The sequence below is a fragment of the Hylobates moloch genome, unplaced genomic scaffold (assembly GCF_009828535.3).
Source record: "Hylobates moloch isolate HMO894 unplaced genomic scaffold, HMol_V3 SCAFFOLD_5, whole genome shotgun sequence".
Classification (NCBI taxonomy): domain Eukaryota; kingdom Metazoa; phylum Chordata; class Mammalia; order Primates; family Hylobatidae; genus Hylobates; species Hylobates moloch.
The window spans coordinates 56,155,949-56,174,936 of record NW_026652280.1 but is presented as its reverse complement, the minus strand read 5'-3'; the positions used below and the strand labels follow the sequence as shown (position 1 = coordinate 56,174,936).

The 18,988-nt window shown below is 42.5% G+C and overlaps 1 protein-coding gene across 1 annotated transcript in view; it reads left to right on the top strand.

Moving 5' to 3' along the window:
• Positions 1 to 2,284: 2,284 nt before the first annotated feature.
• The window catches only part of RIOK3 (RIO kinase 3), a 28,802-nt gene continuing 12,098 nt past the window's right edge, over positions 2,285 to 18,988 (top strand). The window contains exons 1-7 of the mRNA XM_032152649.2: positions 2,285 to 2,528; positions 11,952 to 12,067; positions 12,910 to 13,055; positions 13,149 to 13,256; positions 13,462 to 13,571; positions 15,060 to 15,203; positions 16,334 to 16,461. Coding sequence (XP_032008540.1) covers positions 2,466 to 2,528; positions 11,952 to 12,067; positions 12,910 to 13,055; positions 13,149 to 13,256; positions 13,462 to 13,571; positions 15,060 to 15,203; positions 16,334 to 16,461 — 815 coding nt within the window. The 5' untranslated portion in view covers positions 2,285 to 2,465. The remainder of the gene's footprint in view (positions 2,529 to 11,951; positions 12,068 to 12,909; positions 13,056 to 13,148; positions 13,257 to 13,461; positions 13,572 to 15,059; positions 15,204 to 16,333; positions 16,462 to 18,988) is intronic.

The window sequence follows — 18,988 nt, the reverse complement described above, 5'->3', positions numbered from 1 at the left end:
CTGGACCTTTCCTGCATTCTCCAACCTATTCTCTCACTTTGTCCCTGTTGAACCCTACATCTGACCATGCCAAACCACCTGGCCTTTTCCGAGGTACCCTGAAGACTGCTCCCCTTGTACAGAAGGTCCCGCTCCACCTTACAGCCCATCTCACCAATGCCTGGTCATCTTGTGAGGCTGAGATCAAGTGTCATCTACTCTAAGGAATCCTTCCTGACATCTGGGTAGATCTGACCTCTTCTGGCTGGGTGCAGTGGCTCACACCTGTGATCCCAGCACCTTGGGAGGCCAACGTGGGCGGATCACGAGGTCAGGAGTTCGAAACCAGCCTGGCCAACATGGTGAAACACCGTCTCTACTAAAAATACAAAAATTAGCTGGGTGCAGTGGCACGCGCCTATAGTCCCAGCTACACGGAAGGCTGAGGCAGAAGAATCGCTTGAACCCAGGAGGTGGAGGTTGCAGTGAGCCTTGATCATGCCACTGCACTCCAGCCTGGCAACAGAGCGAGACTCTGTTTCAAAAAAAAAAAAAAAAAAAGAAAGAAAAAAGTTTTTAAAAAAAGATCTGACCTCTCTCCTTTACATTCAAAACAAAACAAAAAGAATATTCAGATTCTTAGTTTTATTTTTGACTTCTTGTCCTTTTCTGATATATCTCCCAAATAGTCTCTCACTGGTACATTTTTGTCATACACTGCATCTCAGCCTTTCTTTCTGGTCTGATCTTTTCCTTTTAATCTTTTTTTTTTTTCTTTTTTTTTGAGACGGAGTCTCGCTCTGTTGCCCGGGTTGGAGTGCAGTGGCATGATCTTGGCTAATTGCAATCTCCGCCTCCCGGGGTCAAGTGATTCTCCTGCCTCAGCCTCCTGAGTAGCTGGAATTACAAGTGCGTGCCACCACACCCTGCTGATTTTTGTATTTTTAGTGAGATGGGGTTTCACCATGTTGGCCAGGCTGGTCTCAAACTCCTGACCTCAGGTGATCCACCCGCCTTGGCCTCCCAAAGTGCTGGGATTACAGGCACGAGCCACCATGCCCAGGCCTCTCCTATTTTTTCCTAACCAAAATTGAGAAGTCCGTTTCTATTAATAGTTACACCCATTTTTCTTAAGCTATTTATCCTCCAATTGTAATCCTTTGAACACTAGGAAGGAACACAATTTCCACACACATTCACATATATAGGCAACATTTGCCAAGCACACGTCTGCATCCTATCATATGGCTGTAGTTTGCCTTATTGCAGTAGGAGTGTTTGGAGGATTCAGAACATGTTTTCACCTGGAATGGAAAGGAGGCAAAGATTGCATGCTAATGGAAATCATTAAGATCAGTAACCCAGGGCTCTCAAGTGTGGACAGTTAGAGATACTAACTTGGAACTGAGATTTAGGGAAAACAGTTATTCAGTACCTATTTTTAGAATGTTTGAATATACAACATATAGACAGTGTATAGTTTATAGTCAAAATATAATGTACAGCCAGTCCAGTTCCCAAACCGATTGTCTGGGTTCACCCCTTATTAGCTTTGCCGCTTGTTATCTGTGTGACCTCAACTAAATTACTTTACCTCTCTGTGCCTCAGTTTCAATATCAGTAAAATAGAGATGATAGAATTTATCTGTCAGGATAATTTTGAGGACTAAAAAGTTAATGAACGATTTGAACAGCGCATTGATATACTAAGTGAAATGCAATGCTTAGTTATCTTTTATTTGGTCATTTTATTAGAATCTGTCTACAAAATACAGAATCAAAAGTTTTATTATGCAGCCTTATTTTTGTTCACTGTTACATAACACATTTTACACATTTTCCGCATTCCACGCCCCGCCCCTCAACAACCACCACTACAAACTCCGACCGTCCTCTCCAGGCCCTTTCCCTCTATAAACCTGCCGTTTTCTCTCTCCCAAGTCATCTCAGTTTAGAACTGCTCCAGGAAATAATGAATGAACAGAGAGAGCCTAGTGTGTTTATTTATTTACAATCCACTAGTCTAATCTAGTTTAGATCCAGCGGCAATTTTGGGGGTGCCAAGGAGGAAAGAAGGAGATGGCAGTGCAGGGACAGGGCAGAGCCTGGGCCAAAGGAAGCCACACCCAGTTCTTGCCCTGCCCTGCCCGACACAGGCAACGTGACCCCAAGCGACAGCCAGCTGATCCTTGCTTCCCCGCGCCCGGCGGTCAGCGGCCGGAAGTAGCCTGCCCGGGGGCGGGGAAAGGTGCCTTAAGGAGGAGCTAGGGGCTTGCGGCCAATTGCAATCGACTGTCCTAGAGAAGAGGGCGGAAGAGAAGAGATCCAGTTCCGGACGCGGCCGCCGCCGTCGCCGTCGCCGCCATCTGTCACCTCCACTCCGGCATCAGCAGCCAGTCGCCCTTGCCCCGCCTGTCTCCTCGGCGGAGCCTGCTTCCCGTCCTGCCACCTCTCTGCTCTGTTCTTGTTTCTGCCTTCATCCCCGAATGGATCTGGTAGGAGTGGCATCGCCTGAGCCCGGGCCGGCAGCGGCCTGGGGACCCAGCAAGGTAAGTGGCAGACGAGGCTGGAGTACTTGCCTTGGTCACACGGGCTGGTTCTCTCGGAAAGCTTGGAGAGGGCGGCATCCTAGGCGACTCGGGAAGTTCTGGGGCGGGACCCCGCCGATCTCGGCAAGGGGGCACTGGCCGCGGGGGTGCCGGGATGGGGATGGAGGGAGCGGAAAGAGGGGCGGAGGGCGGCTGGATCTCCCAAAGGCCACCTTGAGTGGTTAGGGCTCTCTATTTCTTCAGCGTACTTTCTGTATCATCGTAGCATGTATTTGAGCAGGACTGGCTTACACACGCTGATACTGGAGGGGAAACAAGCAGGATCTTGTTTTTCACTGGCCAAGTGAGTCAGCCGAATACACAGCTGGCCAGACAGAAAGTTGGTTTAGGAAGCTGTTTACTTAATTTGACAAGTGTGGTTATCCCAGTTTGGAAATTTCTTGTTTTTGAAGTAGTAAAAGATAAAACCCAGCCCACCCTTCTCCCTCGACGCTAAAATTCAAGTGCGCACCACGGACTGTAAAGTGTTTATGAATTTCATTATCTGCCTAAGCTTTGACGTTTAAACTTTTTCATAGAGTGGCAAACTAAAGACCTTTATTTCACATTTGCTTTCTGGTTTCCAGGGAGGTCTTTTTCATGATACTTTGATTATATGGATGAAAATACTTGTCTGCCACTTTATGGAGGGTCTGCTTGAGAGCAGAGTGCTTCCGTTGAGATTTTTTGTTCCACAAATTAAGGTCGTGAAGGAGTCTAGCTTTTTTAGCTTCATAATTATTCTTTACATGCTAATACAGAATATTTGTTCCCATTTAAAAGGTCACCTGTGAAACTTATTAGATCTTCAGGCTAGGCCTTAACAGGAAAAGGGGTCAATAATTAGCTATTAAGTAACCGAAAGTTAATTTTGTAAAAGTTCTCATACAACTGTTGGAAGAATCTGAGATACTGCATTGGCAAATGTGGTTACGTCTGCATGTTATTTTGTGTTATTTTTCCTTAAGACCTTGTTTACAAGTTCAAGATTAGCAGACATAAAAGGATGAAATCAGTAGACAGACTAGTATTATAAATATATACTCTGTATGTTAAAGTCCTTCAGTTAAGCATTGGCAAAGGCTGGTAAAAATGTCAAATGAGACACACTCTATTCAGAATACATCCTAATCTCAGAACAAATTTCACTTACAAAACTAATTCAGTAATAAACTATTTAACAGTCATATTTTTATTTAAGTGTACATCATCAGAACTATAAAATTCCATTTTCATTGTGCAACAAAAATGCTTCTGGGATTTATAGACGCTCTATTGGGAGGACGGTGTTTTGAAAGGCAAAACAATTAGAAACAGGCTGAAAGTACTATCATTAATCCTTTTTTCCTCTAACCTTTTGGAAAACCAAAGTGATTACAGAAGCCTACATAGAGGAGGTGAAGATTTGAGGAGGGTTTTGAAAAATGGAAGGATTCTCAAAACTTTTTAGTCAGGACTTCTTTCCTTCCTTTCCTTCGTTTCCTTTCTTTCCTTTTCATTTGTTTATTTATTTGAGATGGAGTCTCGCTCTATCGCCTAGGCTGGAGTACAGTGGTTTGTTCCCAGCTCACTGCAACCTCTGCCCTCCGGGTTCAGGCAATTCTTGTGACTCGGCCTCCTGAGTAGCTGAGATTACAGGTGCCCGCCACCACGCCCAGCTAATTTTTGTATTTTTTGTAGAGACGGGGTTTCACCGTATTGGCCAGGCTGGTCTCAAATTCCGACCTCAAGTGATCCACCCGCCTTGGCCTCCCACACTGCTGGGATTACAGACGTGAGCCACCATGCCCAGCATCTTTCTTTTTTTTTTTTTTTTTTTTTGAGACGGAGTCTCGCTTTGTCTCCTAGGCTGGAGTGCAGTGTCGAGATCTTGGCTCACTGCAAGCTCCGCCTCCCAGGTTCAAGCAATTCTCCTGCCTCAGCCTCCCAAGTAGCTGGGACCACAGGTGCCCGCCACCACACCCGGCTAATTTTTTGTATTTTTAATAGAGGCGGGGTTTCACCATGTTAGCCAAGATGGTCTTGATTTCCTGACCTCGTGATCCGCCCACCTTGGCCTCTTTCTTTTTTAATTGAGACAGGATCTCAGGGTGGGACTAGATCAGGCTGGAGTGCAGTGGCATGATCACAGCTCACACTGTGCCTTGACCTGGCAGGCTCCCACCTTGGCCTCCTGATTAGCTTGGACTACAGGCCGGTGCCACCACACCTAGCTAATTTTTGTTTTTTTTTTGAGATGGAGTCTCGCTCTGTCACCAGGCTGGAGAGCAGTGGCATGATCTCAGCTCACTGCAACCTCCGCCTCCTGGGTTCAAGCGATTCTCCTTCCTCAGCCTCCCGAGTAGCTGGGACTACAGGTGCACACCACCATGCCCAGCTAATTTTTGTATTTTTTAGTAGAGATGGGGTTTCACCATGTTGGCCAGGATGGTCTTGATCTCTTGACCTCGTGATCCTCCTGCCTTGGCCTCCCAAAGTGCTGGGATTACAGGTGTGAGCCACTGCACCCAGCCAATTTTTGTATTTTTTTGTAGAGATTGGATGTCACTATGTTGCCCAGGCTGGTCTTAAACTCCTGGGCTCAAGCAGTACCCCACTCCCTTCCGCCCTGGCCTCTCAAAATGTTAGGATTACAGGCGTGAGCCACCACACCCGGCCCGGACTTCTTTATACTCTTAAAAATTGAGGACCCCAAATATCTTTTGTTTACATTGATTATATCAATTGATATTTATCAATCTGAAATTAAAACTGAGAAATAGAAAAATTTTAAGTCATTTAAAAGTCATGCTAGTGTGACGGTAGTGGGTTATCAGAACTTATTAACATTAGTGTCATTAAAGTTGATATACAACCTCCCCACTGCTAAATTTGGCTGGCTTTAAAAAAAAAAGTCGTATGTTAACATAAATAACATTTTTATATTTAAAGAAAACAAAAAAATAGATTAGAACATGTGAGAAAAGTGGAAAAAGAAAACAAACAAAAAAATAGAGTTGAGATCTTACTGTGTTGCTCAGCTGGTCTGGAACGTGTGGCCTCAAGCAGTCTTCCCACCTTGGCCTCCCAAAGTGCTAGAATTACAGGTGCAAACCACCACACCTGGCCAAAAGAAAACTATATGTGAAAACAAAAATTAGTGAACAGTATTTTATATTTTTGCAAATCTCTAACATCTGACTTATTAGAAGATATCTGGATTCTTCTATCTTCTTTTTTCATTCAACCTGTTGTGAGGTTGAAGTATTTGAAGAAAATCCATCCTCACAGCTAAGTAGATTGTAGCAGATGTAAGTGAAGGTGGGTAATAAGAGCATAGTAGAAATACTGAGAACAAACTTGGTTAAATATCTAAAAATGCATTTATATCTTAAATCTACTCTTTAGAAAATTTTAGAAAACATGAGAATACCAAGCACACATTCCATTAGCCATCAGTGATGATGTCATCACATCTGATGTAGACTCCGGAAAACTCCACACTCTTGGGAGAATGAGAGTTAAAAAGACAAATAATGTATTATTACTATTTTGAAAATTTTGACTTCGTAGACCCTCTGAATGGGTCTTGGGGATCCTTCTCCCAGAGTACCAGGGTACAAGTTACAAAATGCTGAACTACTATTATGGACAAAGAATTTTAGGGGATATTCCAAGAAGGGAAGATTGGCAAAGTGTAAGCAAAAGTGAGGAAGCGTGTAGCTCTGTTGATAGAGAGTTGTAAAAAAATAAATAAATTAGCAGTACTCCTCAAAACTGTCAAAGTTATCAAAAACAAGGAAAGTCTGAGAAACTCAACAGCCTAAGAGCTTAAGGAGACGTGGCAACTAAATGTAATGTGGTATCCTGAATGGGATCCTGGAACAGAAAAAGGATGTTAGAGAAAAACTAAGGAAATCTGAGTAGAGTATGGACTTTAGTTAATAATAATAATGTATCAATATTGGTTCGTGAATTGTGACAAACGTATAATACTAATGCAAGGTGTTGATAGGATAAACTACCGAGTGTAGTATTTGGGAACTGTACTGTCTTGGCATTTTTTTCTAGTTTTTTAAAAGTAAGACTATTCTAAAACCAAAAGCATTTTTAAAAATGGATTAGTGTTGTTATGTAGTCCCAGATTATTTTTTTCAGAGACACTTGTCTTGAGTTGAAAAATTACTTACTTAAATATTCCACTTAGATAGATTATGTCTTCTAGCTGTATGGTTAGAAAGGGGAACTTTCTGTAGGTTATGTTTCTCTTGACTCGCTTCCAGTAGAGGACTGAATTTTTGTTACTGTGTGCCTCTTTCATGTTTGCTGGTTTTCTTTTTTTTTTTTTTTGGAGACAGTTTCACTCTATCGCCCTGGCTGGAGTGCAGTGGTGCAATCTCGGCTCCCTGCAACCTCCGCCCCCTGGGCTCAAGCAATTCTCGTGCCTCAGTCTCCAGAGTAGCTGAGACTACAAGTGTGCATCACCATGCCTGGCTAATTTTTTTTTTTTTTTTTTTTTTGTATTTTAGTAGAAACGGGGTTTCACTATGTTGCCCACGCTGGTCTTGAACTCCTGAGCTCAAGCAATCCACCTGCCTCAGCCTCCCAAAGTGCTAGTATTACAGGCGCGAGCCACTGCACCCGGCTGCTGTTTTTAATTTTACTTGATTCTTTACCCATAATTGTCTTCAGGAAACCTTTAAAAAAAATGATACAAGCAGTGAAGGTCGTATCTTTAGGAAGTGGAAGGAAAGGGAGATGATTCCCCACTAATGTGCAGCCAGGCAGGTGGGGGAGAATGCGGTAGTAGTGAAGAACCCCAAGGAACAGAGTTCAGTGGTGGCGGTTTAGCAAAGGAGAGGAAAACAGGGTGGGTCTTAGGGTTATTTAGCAACAGGAAAGAAAGAACCAAGAGGCTGGTTAAAAGCTTGATGGATGTCCTTTGAAGAAGAATCGCTGACTGGAAAGGATTGTATGGGGTGTCCCATCAGATTGTGACACTATAGGGAGTTTGTGTTGATGAATGGAATAGTAGGAAATGACTTTGGATAGCTAGGACAGAGCAAGATTATGGAGGGCGTTTCCTCCATCTCGTTACATTTTTTACAAAGAGTGGTTTACTGAAGAGTCACAGATGACAGAGGATTCCCTTACATACAACCTATGGTACCTGTTCATAGGAGGAGTCTGCAGTAAATTTTCTGAGCACTTGGGATAGCAAACCTCTGTGCCTATAGGGAAAACGCAGCGAGTCTTCCCCCCACCCCCAAAGCTGTCCCTCTCACAGCCTGGAAAAAGTGTATGGAGGGCTTTTAATTGTTGGCTTGAAGAGTCTGGGTTTGATTTCAAAGTATGGGAGTGGCAGCCATTCTGAAATCTTTACTTATTTACCTCACCCAAGGAAGTTGCCTTAGTGTGAAGTGGACCAGTTGAGCTGGTACAGGGTAGTATAGTCTCTAGAGTCTCTAGGGTCAGTAGGAGTGGACAGCGAGGGTGCTTTGGTGCTGTTTGAGATCTCTACATGTTTCCCTTTCTGATTCAGTGTATCTGTGAGTAGGTCAATCTCTGCCTCAAAATAACAAAATTCTGCCTGTCATTTTTGCCTCTTCTGACAAATCGTCAGCTAATACTTTAATACCTTAGCAGAATTAATTGACAGATGGCAAAAGACTTGAAACCTCAGAAGTGGGCAGGCAAAAGGGCAGACTTTCCAAGTTGGGGGAAAGGACATTAGATTAGTAGGGATGTACAAAGGCATCAGACCTCTGCAGCTAGTCACTCCAGTGTTTTCTTTTGGCACATACTGCTTAGGAAATACTGGAATGCCTCTTTATATTCAAAGCTCTATGCTGGGCTCTGAGGGTGGATGAGAAGTCTTTACCCTTCAAGGGGCTCATGCTCCATTGTGGCTAATGCAGGAACCCTAATACAGTGATGAGTTCTGCATTAACAGTGTTTGCATACTGCTATGGGAACACAAAGGAAAGGATCCAACTTTGGTAACATTGAGGCAGCCTTATAGAGGAGGTGACATTTAATTGGTGTAAATAAGGAAGAAAAACCAATGGTAAGGAAAGGAATGTGTGAAGGCATGCAGCGGGGAAAGTATGCCATCTTTTTTGTTTGTTTTTGAGACAGTCTCGCTCTGTCACCCAGGCTGGGGTGAAGTGGCACGATCTCGGCTCACTGCAACCTCCGCCTCCTGGGTTCAAGTGATTCTTCTGCCTCAGCCTCCTGAGTAGCTGGAACTACGGGCACCTGCCACCATGCCTGTAGTGTAAATTAGTATAAAAAATACTAATTTTTATAATTTTAGTAGAGATGGTGTTTCTCCATGTTGACCAGACTGGTCTCGAACTCCTGACCTCAGGTGATTCGCCTGCCTTGGCCTCTCAAAGTGCTGGGATTACAGGCGTGAGCCACTGCGCACGGCCTGAGTATGCCATCTTTGGCATATAATTAGTGTTACTAGAGTGTAGGATAGATGAGGGTTGAGATTGGAAAGATAAATCAGGGCAAGTTGTAAAGGGCATCCCTTGCTGAGGAATTTGGATTTTATTTATTTAGAGACAGGGTCTCACTCTGTCACCCAGGCTGGAGTGCAGTAGCACAATCATAGGGCTCAAATGATCCTCCTCCTACTTCAGCCTCCTGAGTAGCTGGGACTGCAGGCATTTGCCACTGTGCCCAACTAATTTTTAAATTTTTTTGGAGAGATGATATCTTGCTGTGTTGCCTAGGGTGGGGAATTTGGATTTTATATTGTAGGCAGTAGGGCAGTTTGCTTCACACATTTCAGGGTGAGATGATAGGGAAGCTGTACAGCAAAATGCTAAGAGTGCAGCCTGGCATCACCTGGTTCAGCTTGGTACTTCCATCTATGATGTTTTCTTGGGTTAAAAGAAAAGCCTTTGTGTATCTCAGTTTTAAAATCCATAAAATGGGGATGGATTGCAACTACTCAATTGTTGTGTGATTTAAGTAATCTATGTAAGTTATGTATATTTAACTAAGTGACTTAAATATAGTGAATATTCAGATATTGTCTGTTTTGCAACTGTTAGTCATTGCCAAATGTGATTGAGAATTCTGAGTTAGACAGTCACCTGCCTTTTGGAACCTGGACTTTGAAACTGATCAGATGAAACATTTCTAGGCTAAACAACATTGTATCTTCTACCTAGAGGATACAGAAGGAAGTCAGCAGAGTCATGAGGCCAAAAAATTAGCTATGTTCTCCAGATGATAGAAAGCTTCAAGATTCTAGACCTTAAAATCCTTACCAGGAGAGTTCTCCACTCAATTACAGATAAGCTCTGAGTGAATGAAAGTCACACCAGACCTTCAAGAAGCCTATTCTCTCTCAAGTCTGGCCTTACAGAAGCCTGGAAGAGTTCTGTGATAGTGTATTGTAGGTATGTGCTAGGTACCAGGTGTATTTCCTCAATCTCAGGGTGAGACTAGATAAAACTTGATTCTCATTCACTCAGGCATAAATATAATTATCATTTGTCGCCCTTAGGTGCTCCACCCAAACAGCCTGAGCTAAGTAAATTCCTGAATATCAGTACTGTGGAACCTGAACAAAGGTCACTTGCTCAGTTGTCTCTGAGTGTCATGCAGCAGGCCTTTAGACCAACTAGAGGGCCTATACTGGCTGAACTTGATCAAATAATTTTGTGGCTAAAACAGATACCATTTTATGCTATATTCTAAATTAGACACTCAGTAGTAGTTAAAGGAATGAGTTTTGGACTTTATCCTAAAAGCAATGGGAAACAATAAAAGAGATTTTGAGTAAGGAGATGGAACCCATCACATCTGCATTTTAGAACAATTACTGTGCTACAGTGTGAAGAACAGAAACTACCAAGATTGAGAGCAGAAAGATTCGTTAGGATGCTCTGAAAGTAACCCAGCGAATGGGATACCTTGGAGTAGAATTATGGAAGAGGGATGGAAAGAGATGGACAAGTTCAGGAGATGCTTAGGCATCTTACTAAATATTAAAGGTCTCAATCAGTAGGCTATAAAATGTAATCATTTGCTGCTGCTAAGTAAAGCATCTTGCCCCCTCAAAAATTATGAATTTGAAATAAACCTACAGTTTGATTTCAAGAAGGCTGAGGCAGGAGTATGTCACTGAGGAAGGTCAACTGGGTCTGACAGAATATTACTGTGTGTATTGGTATTGTCTTAAGAGACTGTTTCTCAGCTTCTAAAGTTCAGGAATAAAATTTTGGGGCTAGGCTTGGTGGCTCACACCTGTAATCCCAGCACTTTGGGAGGCTGAGGCGGGCAGATCACCTGAGGTTAGGAATTCGAGACCAGCCTGGACAACTTGGCAAAACCCTATCTCTACTAAAAATACAAAAATTAGCTGGGCATGGTGGCCTACACCTGTAATCCCAGCTACTCAGAAGGCTGAGGCAGGAGAATTGCTTGAACCCGGGGAGGTGGAGGTTGCAGTGAGCCGAGATCACCCCACTGCACTCCAGCCTGGGCAACAGAGGAAACTGTCTCCAAAAAAAAAAAAAAAAAAAAGAAATAAAATTAAAAAAAATTTTGTTGTTTGTTCTTGCTATTTTTTTTTTTTTTGGCAGGGGGTCTCATTCTATCGCCCAGGCTGGAGTGCAGTGGCGCGATCTCGACTCACTTCAACCCTAGTCTCCCGGGTTCAAGCGATTCTCCTGCCTCAGCCTCCTGAGTAGCTGAGACTACAGGCACACACCACCACAGCCCGCTAATTGTTTGTATTTCTGGTAGAGATGGGGTTTCACCATGTTGGCCAGGCTGGTCTCAAACTCCTGACCTCAGGTGATCCACCCGCCTTGGCCTGCCAAAGTGCTAGGATTACAGGCGTGAGCCACCGCGCCTGGCCTGTTCTTCTTTTTATTTTAGCATATCCTAAGATGTTTTGAGAGGGGCTGACACAATTTGTACACTTAGATGACTCAATGCTTAAATTAGAATGAGATACAACTTTTCATTAGGCTTCAAATTGTGCTAGTTGGTATGGTCTATTTCTATAAGAAAATCTACTTGGGAAATCAGATTATAAGCAGAAAGTAGCTTGGTGAGCCAAGGATTGGAACAAGAGGAATTACATGAACTCATTGGCTAGTGGGGGGATGCCAGTGGGCCTGATGCTTCCCCTCAGCTTTAAGGATATACCTACTTAGCAGGCTAGAAAGTGCTTTTAGCTGTTTTAGTTTACATATATCCTTGACTAAATTTGACCTGGGAGATATTTTTACTTTTGAGATGATTTCTGCAAATAGCTAGTTATTCATTTCTGGTTTTTAACTACATAGTTTAATTCTCAAAATATAACCTTATTTGTAAAATGAGAGGTGCTTTGTTTCATTATGATGAATTGAGCTGTTCCTTTTTCTTTTTTCATAGTGTCCATGGGCTATCCCTCAAAATACAATATCTTGTTCTTTGGCTGACGTAATGAGTGAACAGCTGGCCAAAGAATTGCAGTTAGAAGAAGAAGCTGCCGTTTTTCCTGAAGTTGCGTAAGTAAAATTCACAAAGCACTTTATCTAGCAACTTATAGCAGAGTTTTAGGATTTGATGAGTAATTGTCATGACAAGTGGTTTGGAAAAAGCAGTGCAGAAGAAAGCACCATATTGAGAGTCCACTGATGCTTGAATTTTGGTCCTGATTTTGCATTGGTTTTCATTATTACCTTGGACAAGCCACTGTTTCTGTGGGTTTTAGTTACATCATGTTAATGCCGCAGTTGAACTAGATGAGGTACAGTTTTGATCAAGTGTTTGTAGTTTATCTTTTCATGAATATGTATCTGTTCTTTCATTATGGGTGAATGAAACATCCAGACTTTCTTATTTTTTTTTGGAGATGGAATTTCGCTCTTGTTGCCCAGGCTAGAGTGCAATGGCACAGTCTCGGCTCACCACAACCTCCTCCTCCCGGGTTCAAGTGATTCTCCTGCCTCAGCCTCTTGAGTAGCTGGGATTACAGGCATGTGCCGCCACGCCCAGCTAATTTTGTATTTTTAGTAGAGACGGGGTTTCTCCATGTTGGTCAGGCTGGTCTCAAACTCCTGACCTCAGGTGATCCACCAGCCTCAGCCTCCCAAAGTGCTGGGATTATAGGTATGAGCCACTGCACCCGGCCTCATACTTTCATTCAGAACAAATGAATTCTAGGTTTAGCTTTCTCTCCCAGTTCTCTTAATCCTAGTTGGTACTCCCACAGGTGCATGCCATTGGTCTTAAGGCTAGCTGTGCAGGAGAAGGTAAATGGTTTGATAGAGTTCTTTTCCATTATTCAATTTTAACATGGAAAAGCCACCTCCTACTCTCATAATTTGTATTGCCTTATTTCGAATAGTGTTGCTGAAGGACCATTTATTACTGGAGAAAACATTGATACGTCCAGTGACCTTATGCTGGCTCAGATGCTACAAATGGAATATGACAGAGAATATGATGCACAGCTTAGGCGTGAAGAAAAAAAATTCAATGGAGATAGCAAAGGTACTATAACCTTATTGTGACAACTCCATTGAGTGATAGAAAACACCCATAATGTGCTCCTAAGTAAATCTTCAACTATTTTTGCTTTTTAAGTTTCCATTTCCTTTGAAAATTATCGGAAAGTGCATCCTTATGAAGACAGCGATAGCTCTGAAGATGAGGTTGACTGGCAGGATACTCGTGATGATCCCTACAGACCAGGTACCAAAGCTTTTACTTTCTGGGGGCAGCAGAATAGAGATATAGGAAGACTAATCTTTTCAATGAACTCTTTTAGTTTTATATTTTTCTTTGAATCTCATTTAGTAATTTACTCTTAGATTCAAATGTCTTTTCAGACAACGTTGAATGCAGCAATGTAGTCTTTGCTATTTTTATATACCTGGCTTATTTCAATTGCCTTTAGCAAAACCGGTTCCCACTCCTAAAAAGGGCTTTATTGGAAAAGGAAAAGATATCACCACCAAACATGATGAAGTAGTGTGTGGGAGAAAGAACACAGCAAGAATGGAAAATGTAAGTTACAGAAAGTTTCTATCTCTGAATTTAGAGCTTTGTTTGAATACCTTTTAAAAACAGGATTCTAAATATAATACCTTAGATTTCTAAAAATGTCTTGCTTTCTAAAGATGTTTTTAGATAACAATATAGCAATATCATGGAAACTGAGACATTAATGAAAATATAAAGTACCTCAGAATAAAATTCCATAACAGTGTTGAAAAACTATTTTGACTCACATTGATTCTAAAATTAATAAATAGTTATTACGAAAATAACATTTATTCTTCATCATATCTCTATAAAATAGCATCCCTACCCAAAAAACAGATAACGGTGGTGATTGGGGAATACGAATGGGAGGGAGAAATACTTTTCACCATATACTCTTTTGTGCATTTTGAATTTATTATCTTGTGCCTGAACTACCTCTGTAAAATCAGAAGTAAAGTGTAACTTTAAAAAGTAGCATTCTAGGCCGGGCATGGAGGCTCACGCCTGTAATCCCAGCACTTTGGGATGCCAAGGTGGGCAGATCACCTGAGGTCAGGAGTTCAAGACCAGCCTGACCAACATGGAAAAACCCTGTCTCTACTAAAAATACAAAATTAGCCAGGCATGGTGGCGCATGCCTGTAATCCCAGTTACTCGGGAGGCTGAGGCAGGAGAATTGCTTGAACCTGGGAGGCAGAAGTTGCAGTGAGCCGAGATCGTGCCACTTCACTCCAGCCCGGGCAACAAGAGTGAAACTCCGCCTCAAAAAAACAAACAAAAAAAGCATTCTAAATCCTTCATAAATATTGTGGTTAATATATTAGACATTTAGATTTTAAAGCACAAATGCTTGTTAAGTAAACATATTCATCATTTCTAGAAATATTCCAGATCTAATTCTAGAAGAGTTCTGTCCAATAGAACTTTCTGTGGTAATGGAAATGTTCTATATGTGTGCTGTTCAATATGGTAGCCACATTTCCTGTTGAGCACTTGAAATTTGGGTGGTATAATAGAGGAACTGAATTTTTAATTTAATTTTAATTAACTTGAATATCCAAGTGTGGCTAGTGGCTACCTAACTGAATTGCACAGTTCTAGAACATAATTGTCATGGTGTGAACATAGTCTGCTATAACAACCCACTCTCCACAAATAATTACAAAATTGTATTTCTTTAGTTAGATTTGGTGTAGCCTTCGCAGTTCAATATTGTGTCCTTTGGCTAAAAGCAAGGTACAATGCACATGCTGAAAGACCTTAGTTTTGGATGTGATGAGATGTTTTCTATGCCTGGAATGAATGCCTTCCTTTGGGTTGTAATTTCTTAAATAGTATTGCTCCTCTTTCTGTGAGTAATTTTTTTATCTATAGTAGCTATGAGTTCTGGTTTTCTAGTGTGATCATCTATTGAGTAAGAAATTAAAGACTAATCTTCTCATTTCGTTGTTTTTGTTTTTAACTGTCCCTGTTTTAAAATATTTAGATGGTAATTCTTCTTTTTGGCAGTTTGCACCTGAGTTTCAGGTAGGAGATGGAATTGGAATGGATTTAAAACTATCAAACCATGTTTTCAATGCTTTAAAACAACATGCCTACTCAGAAGAACGTCGAAGTGCCCGCCTACATGAGAAAAAGGAGCATTCTACAGCAGTAAGGATTTATAGATTTTTTTTTTCTTTTTTACTAGAAAGATTCATATTAGAAAACTTTGGGTGAAGGAAAAAAAACTTCATGTTTGGTATTTTTTCATGAGATTGGCTTTTTAAATCAAAGATGTAAATAAATCCAGCCACTGTGGTGCCTGCCTGTAATCCCACTACTTTGGGGTGGGAGATGGAGACAGGAGGATTACTTGAGCCTAGGAGTGTGAGAACAGCCCGGGCAACATAATGATCCCCAGCTCACAAAAAAAAAATTAGCTGGGCATCGTGGCACACGCCTGTGGTCCCAGCTACTCGGGGGACTGAGGTGGGAGGATTGGTTGAGCCCAAGAAGTTGAGGCTGCAGTGAACCATGATTGCACCACTGTATTGCAGCCTGGGTAACAGATTGAGACCCTGCCTCAAAAAAAAAAAAAAAAAAAATGTAAATAAGCCAGGCAAGGTGGCTCCCAGCACCTTGGGAGGCCAAGGTGGAAGGATCGCTTGAGCCCAGGAGTTCGAGACCAGCCTGGGCAACATAGGGAGACTCTGGGAGACCCTGTCTCAGCAAAAGTTTTAAAAAATTAGCCGGGCATGTTGGTGTGCGCCTTTAGTCCCAGATGCTCAGGAGGCTGAGGTGGGAGGATCACTTGAGCCCAGGAATTCGAGGCTGTAGTGAGCCATAATCATATCACTGCATTCCATCCTGGACAACAGAGTGAGACCCTGTCTCTCTCTCTCTCTCTCTCTCAAAAAAAAAAGATATTAGGCCAGGCGTGGTGGCTCACGCCTATAATCCCAGCACTTTGGGAGGCCAAAGCGGGTGGATCATGAAGTCAGGAGTTCGAGACCAGCCTGGCCAACATAGTGAAACCCCATCTCTAGTAAAAATACAAAAATTAGCCAGGTGTGGTGGCGGGTGCCTGTAATCCCAGCTACTCGGGAGGCTGAGGCAGGAGAATCACTCGAACCCAGGAGGCGGAGGTTGCAGTGATCAGAGATGGTGCCATTGCACTCTAGCCTGGGTGACAAGAGCAAGACTCCGTCTCAAAAAAAAAAAATAAAAAGTTATTAGAAGTGGCTCAGAAAATATTTTGTGATTAGCAGTCATTTTCACTTACAGTGCTTTATCTCTTGCAGGAGAAAGCAGTTGATCCTAAGACACGTTTACTTATGTATAAAATGGTCAGCTCTGGAATGTTGGAGACAATCACTGGCTGTATTAGTACAGGAAAGGAGTCTGTTGTCTTTCATGCATATGGAGGGAGGTAAATGAGCAAAATATGATACCATGATATGAAAACTTAGTCTCTTCTCCCCAAGATTAATGAATTTACACAGAATCAAAATAATGCTGCATGGCAAGCAGAGTAATTTTTAAAGTGTTATTGTAGAAAGTCTAGGCAGTATAGGAATGTATAAAAAAACACAATCATCCTAATACCACCACCCAGAGATAATCATTAATAATTTTGGGTAGACTTCTCCAGTTTTTTTCAATGCGTGTATTATTATTATTGTTATTGTTATTTTTTGAGATGGAGTTTCACTCTTGTTCCCCAGGCTGGAGTGCAGTGGTGTGATCTCAGCTCACTGCAATCTCTGCCTCCCGGGTTCAAGCAAGGTCTCCTGTCCCAGCCTTCAGAGTAGCTGGGATTACAGGCACATGCCACCACGCCTGGCTAATTTTTGTATTTTTAGTAGAGACAGGGTTTTGCCATGTTGGCTAGGCTGGCCTCAAACTCCTGACCTTAGGTGATCCACCCGCCTCGGCCTCCCAAAGTGCTGGGATTACAGGCGTGAGCCACCGCTTCCAGCCTTCCTCATCTTTATCAGTGTTTAGTATTATCAAATCTAATGCTTTTTGTCAGTGTGAAAGATGAAAAGCAACATCTTGGTATTTTGGTGTGCATTTATTTAATTATGATTAAGTTGTACATTTTTTTCAAGTGCTTTATTGGCCATTTGTATTTCTTTTTCTTGTCTTCTCTCTTGTTTATCCTTTGTCCATTTTCTGTTATACTCAATATACTCCTCTTTTTTTTGAGGGGGGAGATGGAGTTTTGCTCTTGTTGCCCAGGGTGGAGTACAATGGCGCAATCTCGGCTCACTGCAACCTCCACCTCCTGGGTTCAAGCGATTCTCCTGTCTCAGCCTCCCAAGTAGCTGGGATTACAGGCATGTGCCACCACGCCTGGCTAATTTGTGTGTTTTTAGTAGAGACGGGCTTTCACCATGTTAGCCGGGCTGGTCTCAAACTCCTGACATCAGGTGATCCACCCGTCTTGGCCTCCCAAAGTGCCAAGATTACAGGCGTGAGCCACTGCGCCTGGCCTGTTATACTTAACATACTCTAATATAATAAATGATCAGTCTTTCTGGTGGAGTTGGTATCATAATCTGTACTTTGACATTTCTAAGTTAGCAAAACTAGAGAACATTCAGTTTTCTACAGCTAAAAGTAAATGCTTTTAAAAGTTTGTTAGTTTTCTGTGGTACATAACAAATTGCCACAGACTTAGCAGCCAAAACAGCATCCATTTATTATCTCGTAGTTTCTGTTGACAGAATCCAGGCACGGCTTAACTAGGTTCTCTCTTCAGGGTTTCACAAGCCTGCAGTCTAGGTGTTGGCCAGGCTGTGTTCCTTTCTGGAGCTTGGCGTCCTCTTCCCTTGGCCACCTTTCAGTTCTTTGCAGCTATAGGACTGAGGTCCCACTTGCTTGTTGGCTGTCAGCAGTGGGCTGCTCTCAACTCCTCCAGGCCCCTGCAGTTCCTTGCCATGGGGCTGTCTCACAGGCCCCTTCACGTACAAGCTCTCACACCTTCAAAGCCAGCAGGAGAATCTCTCCAGTCTGCTAAGACTGAGACTTAGTGGGATGTTATCATGGGAATGACTAGACCATCACCTTTGCCACATAACCTAACCAGGGAGTGGCTATCCCACACGTGCTCAAGGGAAGGAGGTATTATGCAGGGTGTGCACACCAAGGGGGCTGGGAGTTTTGCTTTCCACAAAGCTCTGGTTTCTTTCTTGCTTTCTTTCTTTCTTTTTTTTTTTTTTGAGATGGAGTCTTGCTCTGTCACCCAGGCTGGAGTGCAATGGCACAATCTTGGCTCACTGCATCCCTCCCAGGTTCAAGTGATTCTCCTGCCTCAGTCTCCCCAGTAGCTGGGATTACAGGCGCACACCACCATGCCCGGCTAATTTTTGTATTTTTAGTAGAGACGGGGTTTCACCATTTTGGCCAGGCTGGTCTCAAATTCCTGACCTTGTGATCCACCTGCCTCAGCCTCCCAAAGTGCTGGGATTACAGACGTGGGCCACTGTGCCTGGGTCAAAGCTCTGGTTTCTGTCACTCTCAGGTTGGTCAGGCAATCAACAATTATTCAAACAGTAATTTGTGCTAGATTACTCAGGGAATAAAATATAAGACATATTTTTTACTCTCAAAGAGCTTAAGCTTTAGCTAAAAGGAGAACATTACAGTAAGAACCATTATGGTCAATGAAAGATAATTACATAATAGAGTACCCAGTTATGCAAACGAGACCTTATATGGGATAGGAATAGCGAATAGAACAAGATCATTGCCAGGCACATTCAGGGAAGATATCATAATGAAGTTGGATCTCAATCTGGATTTCAAAAATAGGTTAAAAAAAAATCCACTGGGGGACCGAGGCGGGCGGATCACGAGGTCAGGAGGTCAAGACGATCCTGGTTAACACAGTGAAACTCCATCTCTACTAAAAAATACAAAACAGCCGGGCATGGTGGTGGATGTCTGTACTC